At 31.4% G+C, this 11345-nt stretch overlaps 1 protein-coding gene across 1 annotated transcript in view; it reads right to left on the bottom strand.

Annotated features, from left to right (window-relative positions):
• Window positions 1–2071: 2071 nt before the first annotated feature.
• Window positions 2072–11345, bottom strand: part of Atg13 (Autophagy-related 13) — a 184002-nt gene continuing 174728 nt past the window's right edge. Inside the window, exon 5 of the mRNA XM_089594979.1 lies at window positions 2072–2308. Coding sequence (XP_089451105.1) covers window positions 2096–2308 — 213 coding nt within the window. The 3' untranslated portion in view covers window positions 2072–2095. The remainder of the gene's footprint in view (window positions 2309–11345) is intronic.

Below are 11345 nucleotides of genomic sequence, written 5' to 3'. Positions count from 1 at the left end.
TACATACCATATGAGCAAGGCGTTGGACTGAAAAATCGCCGAAAAAACGTAAAAATGTAGCGATTGAGAAGAGTCGCCGAGACCTCGATGGCGAAATTGGTAATGTACTTTCCCGGTAAGAAAAGAGTTCCAGGTTCAAGTGCTGGTCGAAGTGGCACTTTTGTTTAATTGCTACGTATGACAATTTTCGAGAAGCGGTAGTTTTAACTGAAAAAGTCGAGTTGCCTTGGCAATATCGTATTGGATGGAAAATGTCGATAAATTCAGTTACTCGCACATATTATTGAGTTTCTACTTTTATGCTAGAGAATGAAGAAATCTATTAATAAAAAAATTTTCAGGAAGACAATAAGAAAACCATACTTCACCTCTTAAGATTGAGCCATGACGATATAGAAAAAAAATTGTTTTTGACTGTACAAATTACTAATTAGTAAGCTCCGATGGCTTGGAGGTTAGCGTGTTAGTCTCTTAACCCGACTAGTCATGGGTTCGAATCCCGTCAAAACTTATCGTGATTTTTTCTTGAACTTTTTCGATGACATAAGTACCTAGGATGCCGAAAAATCACTAATGGATTTTTAAAAATGAAAAGTGGATTTTTTATCAATAATGATGTCTGTACCTCTAGGGGTTTCCATTTCAAAGAATAGTCAACATCTGACCAGCTCATGAGGTAAAGTCACTATTGGTTTTAAAACGGTTGGTACAGCGAGTTAGATAAATAATTAGAAAAATCCTTCTATTGAACTTGATGATAGCTGAAGCAAGCTTGTAAATAACAATGCAACAGTACCAATCGCATTTTTCAAACAAGTGCGATTGAGTTTTTTTGGTCAGTGATGATGAAAGCTTGCATCAGCAGTACAAGAACGCCAAATACAAGCTCAATTGTAACAGTAAGTTTACAAATTTCAAAATTAATCCTTCTGGGGATTTTACAATCAATTTTGAATATAATGAAATATTGTGTTAATTACAAATTTTAAAATCGGTGTTTTTAGAAGTGGACAATCAATGGGCAAGTAAATTATTCATTCATACTTACAAAACAATGTATTTATTTATACATATAATACGATTTCAATACATGCGTCCATTCTTACAAAGAGGCTGGCTGTACCATATGTTAGCATATTTTTGAACATTCACCTTAAAGCTATTACACACACACATATAAATAATTTATGAGCTTCTCTTGTCACATGAGCTTGCTTTATATTCACAATACGTCTTGACGGACGGATAGCTTTTGGCTATATTATAATTTATATCAACTCAGGATGTAACATTCATGGAAAAAATCCTTCCATTAAACTTGATGATAGCTGAAGCATGGTTGAGGCAATCACTGCACCCTACAAACAGTATCCAGTAGGATGAACGATTAAGTCATTAAAGGTGCACTTTGCAAAAAAAAGGGTATTTAGGGAAAAAGAACAAAAAAGATGAAGATGAGGGATATAGGACACGTTAATACCCTGTAGTAAGTATACGTGGAACATAAATACAATACAGTACAATACAATACAGTACAATACTTACTGTGGTAACAAAAATCCATTTGAATCTTTCCTTACGAGCGGAGGTTTTTGTATATTTATAAAAAGCTACAGATATGAAATACTAAAAAAAAAGCTAACGAATAAAGGGTAATAAAAAAAATAAAGGGTAGTCGACTAATTTTGAAAATTCCAACTTCACTTAGAGATTGACATATAGATATATTACTTAGAGCAAGTTAAATCCAGCAAGGGATTTTTTTTTCACTAAATAGTAAGAGAGGTAGAGAAAAATGTCAGAATACAACTAGGTAAAAGGTTAGCAAAATAAGCTATTAGGAGTATGATGTGAGGGCAAATTAGGTTAAACGATGCAGTACATATAGTAACTCGTTTTTTCTCATATTTTGCCTTTTTAATAGCTTTTTTAAACATAGCAACTTCAAAAATAATTCAATTAAGTATTTAACGTATTCCAGTGAACTGAAACGTTTATACGTACCTTATTTTCAAAATATTTCAAGATTCAGAAGCTAGAAAAAATTAATTTTTCAAATCAACTTTAATAAAAAAAAAAAAGTTTATTTACAAGCTCAATTAACATGCTTTAGTTTACAAAGTGATTTTAATAAATCTTCATAGACATGCATATCGACTTCAAAGGCCTCCAACTGTTTAGTGAGGTCACCTAACTGTTCTGCTACTGTTTGTTCTGCTATATAAACGTGAAGCTGTGGGGCACATTGACATTCTCGGTAAAAAGTACCCACATCACTTTTTGTATAAGTGGCCGCAAAAGGAGTTTTCTGAAACAATAAAAAAGAAGAAAAATTGCTGAGCATGCTTTGATACATAATTATGAGGTGTTAATAGAATTTCTTGTTGTATATGACTTCATAAGCTTCTTATGAAAGTAAGGACAAAAAAAGTCAATGTACATTTATCACGTTGCAGCGTAAAATACCACGTTTGAAGTGGATAGTACCATATGAAGTTAAGGGCATAGCTTTCTGCAGAGGACTTTTAAATTTATCTCACTAGTACTTGCATAATAATTTGTAATTCCCATTTACAGAAGTACATTATGTTAACGAAGGTCATATAGTTTCCTTTTTTTTTTTTAAAACATAGTCAGCATCTCTGTTGTTCCAAATAAAAAAAAATGAAAACAAAATAAAAAATAATAACAATAATATAAACAGTAACCAATTATAAAAAACATCGTTGCATCAATCAATTAAAGTATCTTAAAACTTTTACAACTACGACAGAGGCTCTTGACTTTCTGCTATTTAGAATTTCACAAGCTTTTTTGATTTGATTATATAGTTACTGCCCTAAATTTTTTTTATTCAACGGCTATCTTAAGAATAAACTGCAAAAACTTAAAAAGAATTAGAAAATACGTCAAAAAATTTTTCACTTTATTTCTTACATAGTCATATATAAATATGAAGGCTTCTGTTCAGTTTAAGGTAGCTCATTACAAAATCTAAATACCTTAAGTATCAACGAAACTTGGAGAAATTATACTTGAACATGAATCAAATCATCTCTAAAAATTTGAAGCTATGTTGCCACGCAATTTCTTGAAAACAAATCTCTTAAAAATTTATGTTTAACTTGGGCTCTTATGGAAGGCCATACAATATTGATAAAAAATGTTACGATATTTTCCAAAATATACCTTAACTCTTTGTATAAAATTGGGAATTGAAAATAGAAATCATAAGCTTCTCAATGATGTCGAAAAAATTTGGGTGTACCAGGTTATATTTTGGTATTGGCTATCGAAAAGGTGATTATGTATGCAAAGACACAGGTTACTTGTGCTATGGCAGCGTCATGACTGAATGTTTGTAGATCTGATGGTCTAATATCATGCAATCAGATAGTACACATGTAATAAGTTACCTTAAAAGTTACATTTATTGCACTACATTAACATTTACGTTATCTCTCTTACAATAGTAACGATTTTCTTATCTCTACTATTTCATCACATGCAAAATCAAAACAAAGACTTTTGCCTGTATTAAACTTATGGTTTATCATTTCTTAACCACTAGCTATTTTCACTCTCTTATTTTAATGTATAAACCCAAAATGCGAGGCATGAGGCATTTTAATTTAACTGTTCTGCGTAACAGTCAGTCAGCTCATAGCCGCTGTTGAAAAAGAACACTTCTCTCATAGCAAGCACTTAGAATTAATTTTCTGTTAGTAAATTTATACATAGTTTTAAGCAACGTCATAATTTATTGACTCACTAATCCCGATTTTCTATTCGCAACAGTTGCTATCCTAGCATTACTTCCCAGCACAAACAGCTTGATTATGCATCTAATCAAATAAGAACTAATGAGTTTTATCATTTATACCTAAAGACCCATAAGCTAAATATCTTGATTAAAGATTACTATTAATAAACTTAAGAATACGAGTCATAAATGACATTACGTTATAACGTGGTATAACAACTTAATTAAGTTAAAAAATTTTCTTAGTCAATGTTGTGACGGAAAACTTTGACATGTGGATTTGGTGCTCAACGAAAAAAAACAGTGCTAATATTTTTGTAATAATCTCAAATTGCTTGAAGCTATGGTGATTTGTACATTAAAAGGCTACAAATTTTCCTAAAAGAAGAGAGTTGTTCAGTAAGTTTTGACAAAAAGAATAAGAACTTCATGATACGAAAGAATTTCTCAACTTTAAAAAAATCGTTATTTACCAATGGATATGCAAAAACTTTTGAGTTTAAAATAACAAGTTAGTACGCAAAGTTATATTTCTAACTTAATACGGCACAATACTTTTGAACCACGTTAATAGTAAATTTTTCTTTGCTTAATAGATGGCAACAACCAACTTCACATTTGCTGAAACTTTGAGAGCTTACTTTAAAACCAAGGGATTTGATATATGCATTCCTATTAATTTTTTGTTCAAAACTTACTTAAGAATATTGTTAAATTCAATCGATCCTAAAATCAAATTTCAAAATTTTTAATTTAAAATGTAAAAAACTGAAGAATAGTTGCGTGACTTAAATAAAGCTTTAGGAAATTAACGATGTGGAGGTGTAAAAGTAGGGGGAGGTAAGCGACCGAACATTGTCACCATACAAGATTTCAACAGTCCATGTTTCATAAGTCTTTTTCTGCTAAAAATTAATGTCTTATTATTTATATTTGAATGTTTGCGACTCCTTTGGTCATGTTACCTGTTCCTAAGCGAGCGTCTCAACATTCAGCTTAACTTTTAACCACTACAGTAAGTTGTTGGAGAACTTAGATGTAATCTAATCTGAATTTGTTATTAAAAATCATTATTCGCAATCAATTTTTAAAAAATTACGAAAAACAGACTTCTCCACTGTACTTCAAGGGTTAAAATACATCACAAATGAAAAACAGTGTACATTATAAGACCCCGCTCAACGCTTCACGCACAAACGCCTGCAATTATTTGTTATTCCATGCTTTCTTAGGTACTATAAAATATATTAACATATAAAATTTACTTGTGCAATTTGAGACAGTACTTCCTCAGGATAAGGTGGATAACCCTACCTTTGAACCTGTTCCAATTATTAAGGATCTGAGTTTACTGTTTTAACAAACGGTCCTTTTCATTACTATAACGTGAAAAACTGCAAATCAAATGCCCTTCAGAACCTACAATTATTTTATAGCGTCAGGAACGCACAGAACTTTTTAGCATTACTGTATTTTTTATAATTTTCACAGCTAATTATGGAACCAAATAAATAGTGTGAATTTCAAACAAAGATATTTTTAATAAGAAGTTTTTTGTCCCGAGAAGTGTAAAGAATATATGTAAAATTTTTAACTTTCAACGTTTTACATTACGTGTCAACAAACTGTGGTGTTCCATTCAGTGATTCTCGGACGAAGCCGAGATAGGGGGCCGCTGGTAGATGTATAAATATCCGTATCTACACACACACACACACACACACACACACACACACACACAGAGAGAAAGAGAGAGATGTATACGTGTAGCTGTTAGAGGTCAATAAAAAGCTATCAAGGGGATAGTGGGGAGTGTAGCAAGCATCGACGATAAGAACCTTAACTTTTTTATTATTATTTACTAATTAAATGTGTCCTTAGTCAAGCAAGCACTAATAACTGGAGTTCTAACATATTAGTTTTATTTATTATTAAAATGTGCATTCTAGCGAGTAAGCATAGGCAATTAGAAACCTAACTTTTTGTAAATATTATTCATAAATTTAAAGTGCATATGGGTTAGCAAATAACAAAGATTGTAAACCCGACAGTTTCTTAGTATTATCTGTTAAAAAAATATTAACTTGGACAAGCAAGCATCGGCGATATAAAAGCTAACTTTTTTTATTTTTCTTTGTTGATTGAATGTGCCATAAAAAGAGCAAGCATAAATGACTAAAAACCAAACAGTTTTTTGGTACAATGAAATAATTAAACGTACTCTTAGATTTTTTTTTTTTTATGGAGCGGGGAGGGGAAAATCTTCATATACACCCCAGCTAATCCGGTGGTAGTGTCAGATTCACCTGGTGTGCCTACCGACTAAAAACTAACCTCCCCGCATGGGACAGGTCCGTGAGGACCACTCCCCTAGAAGACAAAAGGGCATAGGAGAAGAAAGAGGAAGGAAGATAACGGAGAATTTTAGAGGCCAGCTCGCTCTCGAAGGGATGAGAGGAGAGGCATTTACGCATCTGGGTGAAGCTCGAATCTTGGCTTGCACCGAAATCGTATGTACTCTTAGAGCAAACAAGTATCAACACTTAGAAATCCAGCAGTTTCTTAGTATTTTATGTATGAAAACTATACCCTAATGCAAGCATCAGTAATAACAAACCCACCATTTCGTTGTTATTTATGAATAATTAGGCAAACAAGCATTGGCAAATTAGAAACTAACAGTTTCTTATTAATATTAATTAGTCAAATTTAACCTTGGATTAGAAAGCATACGTGATTGAAAATTCGACAGTTCTTTGAAGGTATTCATAAATTTAATACACCCTTAGACGAGCAAATATCGGTGATGATCAATCCGACAGTTTTTTTGTATTAGAAATTAATAAAATGTTTCTTTAGTCAAAAAAGCATTAGAAATCAGAAACCTAATTTTTTTATCTTGTTTATTTCAAAAATTCATTAAAGAAATGCGCACTCAAGCAAAAAACATTAGCAATCAGAAGCCCAACAGTTTTTCAGTAAAGTTTGTGAACAACCAGTTTTATGGTTCAACTTAACAACCAGTTTTACAACTCAAATAAGTGTTGGTGCAATAATTCAATAATCCAAGAGTTTTGAGGTATTATTTTTTTTAAATGTGCCCTCAAGCAAGTAAACATCAGCGAGTAACTACTCAACTGTTTTTTAGCATTACTAACTATTAAAATGTGCCGTTAAGTAAGCCAGCATTGGCAATTAAAAACCAAACAGAGTCTTACTAATATTTAATGAAAAATATGCTATATAGACAAGCAATCTTCAATGATATAAGAACTAACTTTTTTATCGTTATTTAATAATTAAATGTGCCCTTAGGTGAGCAAGTATTAGTGATTAGAAACTTAAAATTCTTTGTATTATTTGTGGAAAATAGTTCCCTTAAACAAGCAAGCATTTACAACGAGAACCTATTTTAAAAAAAAATTATTTATTGATTAAACTTGCCCTCAGACAAGCGAGTATAAATGATCACAAACCCAAAACTTTGATATTATTTCTCAATAATACGTGCCTGATACGGCAAGCAAACATCGGCTAATCAAAAATCCTATAGTTTCTCAGTATTGTTAAATCATTAAATATGTCTTTAGGTAAACAAGAATCAGCGACTAAGGAACTATTTTTTTTTTCAATATTATCTATTAATTAAATATGCCCATAAGCAAACTAGCATTATTAATTAGAAATCCGACAATTTTTGAGTATGATAGATTAATTAAACGTACCGTGAGAGCAAACAAGCATTGGCGATTAGAAGCCCAACAATTTCTTTGTACCGTTTGATGAGGAACCATACCTTTAGATAAGCAAGTAGCGGTGATTAGAAACCTTACTTTTGCTAAATTATTTGATATTCAAATGTGCCCTTGGGCGACCATGCATCAGCGATTAGATACCCAACTTTTTTTTTAAATATATCTATTACATGATTGTACTTTTAGGAGAGGAACTTTGGCAAATAGCAACACTACTGTTTTTTAAGTATAAATTATTAGAAAAACGTGTTTCTACTTTAGCAAGCATTGGCGATTTATAACCTAACTGTTTTTTAGTATTATTTATTGATAAAATGAGTCCTTAGGCTAGCAAGCATCAGTGATTACGAAATCCAATAGTTTTTTAGTTGTTATCATTAACGAAGTTGGCAATTATTAGCAACCTAACAGTTTATCTGTATTATTAACAAATAAAATGATTTTTTAGGCAAAAAAGCAACGGCAATTGGAAACCTATTTTTTTAAAAACATTATTTATTAATGAAATGTTCCTTCAGGAAAAAAACATCGGCAACTAGAAACAGTTTTTTGGTATAGTTAGTTCATAAAAAATATTATTCGGCAAATAAGCATTGGCAATTAGAAACTCAACTGTTTTTTAGTACAGTAGATTAAAAATATATTAATAGGCCAACAAGCATTGGGAATAAGAAACCTAACAGTCATTTATAATTATTTATTGATGAAACATGCCTTCCAACGATCAAGTATCAGAGATAAGAAAACCAACACTTTCTTGGTATTATATGTTGGTAAACTGTGCTGAAAAACAAGCCAGCAGCATGAAGAGAAGCCTCACTTTTTTATATTATTCATCAATGAAATATATTCTTAGGCAAGGTGCATCAGTGATTAAGAACCCAACAGTTTTTTAGTATAGTTATTAAACTAAGTATATCATAAGCAAGAAAACATCATCGATTCAAAATCTAACAATTTCTAAATGTTACTAATTTATATGATTTGCCCTTAGGCGAGCAAGCATCAGCAATTAAAAATCCAACAGTTTTTGAGTATGGATTGTTGAAAAAATATACAAACAGGACAGTAAGCATTAGTAACTAAAAACTTAATTGTTTTTTAGTATTACTTATTTATAAAGTATGCCCCTATGCGAGCAAGCATCGGCAGTTAGAAGCCACACTTTTTTCAATATTCTTTATTAATTGAATGTGTCTATACACAAGCAATCACTGGCATTAACATCCTCTAGTTATTTAGCATTATTTATGAATAAAATGTCCTTGAGGTCAAGAAAGCATCAACGACTAGAAACCTAACTTTTTCCAAATGTTGTTCATTTTCGGAATCTTTTTTTTGGTGAGAAGCATTAGTGATTAAAAACCTAACAGTTTATAAGCATTAATTCTGTGGATAAAATGTTTCTTAAGACAAGCAAGCATTATCAATTAAAAAATAACATTTTTTTAGTATTATTCATTTATTAAAAGAGGACCTTAAGGGGAGCAAGCATTAGCGTTTGAAAACCTAATAATTGCTTAGTATTATTGACGTATTAAATTTGCTCGCAGGCCAATAATCAGCGATTAGAAGCCTAAATAATTTATTAGTATTATCCAGCAATAAAATATGCCCTTCAGCAAGCAAACATTGACGATAATAAGTCCCTTAGTTACTCAGTAATATTTATTTACAAAATTTGCCTTTTAACAAGCAACCACAAGCGATTAGAAACTGATGTTTTGTTATATAATTTGTTATTTAAATTTACCCTTGGACGAGCAAGCATTGGCGATTAACAACAAAACAGTTTTTTTAGGATTACTTATAATTAACATGTGACCTTAGGGACGCAAATGACGGCAATCAGAACTTAAAGACTAATGAAACAACAGTTGATTAGTACTAATAAATAATAAAATGTGTTTTTAGGCAAGCAAGAATCAAAATTTGAAAACTTAACAGTTTTTCAGTATTAAATAATAACAGAATGTTCCTATAGCCGAAAAAGCATCGGCAATTTGGAATCCAACTGTTTTTTAAGTATAAGTTATTAATAAAATAAATTCATATTTCAAAATTCATCGGTAATTAGTAACTTTACTGCATTAATCAATGATGCTTGCTTACTAAAAGGCACTTTTATAGAAATTATACTAAGTACTAGTTTGCTTGCTTTTCACCGATGCGCATTTGACCGGGAATATATTTTTTAAACAAAATATACTAAAAAATAGTCTAGTTGCCAATTGCTGATGCTTGCTCGCACAATGATATCATTTTTGAACAAGTTATGGTAAAAAAACTGTTGGATTCTCAAGCATCAATGCTTGTGTTACGTCCAAACTTTTGTAAGTGAAGAGGGGAACTCGTAGATTTGTTCTACAAACAAATAAATTTAAATTTTGTTCATCAGGAACCAGCTATCAGCCCAAAGACCTTATTTGCTTTTACTTACGGTATACTTTTCTTAGAAATCGTTGACTCGGTGTTGTAGTGTTAGGTTTCACGGAGCGATATGTATGGACTGGTGTACGCTGAGCTGGCGTTGACTTATTGTGAGAGTTTATATCTTATGTCATACGGTAGTAGCGAATCTTATTCGTCTTTTTATCTCGCGTCCTTCTAAAGGTCTTTGTCATACAGTGTCTATTTTATTTTTCCTTAATATTCAATTTATTCATTCAGGTGAGAATTATGTCAATCGATTAGAATTATGAGATCTTGAAATATTACATATAATTTAGTAATTGAAATGTTTTTTAATTAAAAAAGTTAATTTAATCAACAACTAAGTTATGTCTTATCTGATGATTTAAAAATTTCAAAAAGCCAGAAATAGTTAATTTTATAAATAGTATAAATAATAGTTTCAGATTCAAATTAACCTAATTACCCTTGACTGACACGAGCACAGTCGTGGTGCAATAATTTCACAGTAATTGAACGTTCAAACTGCTGATCTCTCGAATTTCACATTAGGTACAAGTTGCTGACGAAATTGTGTATGATATTTCTTGTGTGCATCCGCAGTAAAAAGTGTTGGAATTGTTGAGTAATTACATTATTTGTTGTACTGATGCGAATTGATTTTATAAGATGAGCGCTTTATAAGATTGCTTGAGGTTGCATGCGTAGTTCGAGTTTTTCGACAGTAGCTTGTTTCAAAAGAAGTAAGTTATACGTCACGCGATTGCAGAGTCAGGTATACCGCTCGATGGTTTAAGATCGCTAAGCTTTTGCTTTGCATAATTTAAAAACGAAACTCTGTGTTTATAATAAGTAATAAATATTAAGTATATGACATGGGAAGTCACACGCTCCCCCTTAGCTGATTGCTGCCCTCGGCAATTATAAGAGCAAACCCATATCAAGTACTTGAAATACGAACACAATTATAATATATATATATACATATTTCTAGTAGTATAAAATATGGAATTAAAAGAATGAGACATAAGAATTGTGTTTTACATAGGAATTAATGCAATTTATAAAATGAATCATTATTTCTTGAGGTTTTGTCGTTGCAAGTCTTCCATGTTGAACTCATTGTAGGTGATTTTATGCTACAGTTATAATTGTAAAATAGATTGTCCTTTTAAAACGGCAGTTTAATGGTCACAGTTTTGCTTAGTTGGGTAGGAATGATAGTTGCACTTGATTTATAAATAAGGTGATTTCAAGTTGTTGGCCAGTTTTTTTCTTTTTTTTCTTCTCTTTCCTTAAGTCATTATATGGTATGGTGATACACTGTAACCGGAGCATTAGATAAGGTTGTTATATATCCTTTATCTGGAACAAGTTGTGACGAACTCTTTGCTGGGCGTGTTGATAGAAGTCAT

This window comes from Copidosoma floridanum, unplaced genomic scaffold, assembly GCF_036245765.1.
Source record: "Copidosoma floridanum isolate Cflo_tuat_1 unplaced genomic scaffold, Cflo_Japanese_pri ptg000022l, whole genome shotgun sequence".
Lineage (NCBI taxonomy): Eukaryota > Metazoa > Arthropoda > Insecta > Hymenoptera > Encyrtidae > Copidosoma > Copidosoma floridanum.
Note: the sequence above shows the minus strand (reverse complement) of the source record. Positions and strands in the feature narration are given on the sequence as shown.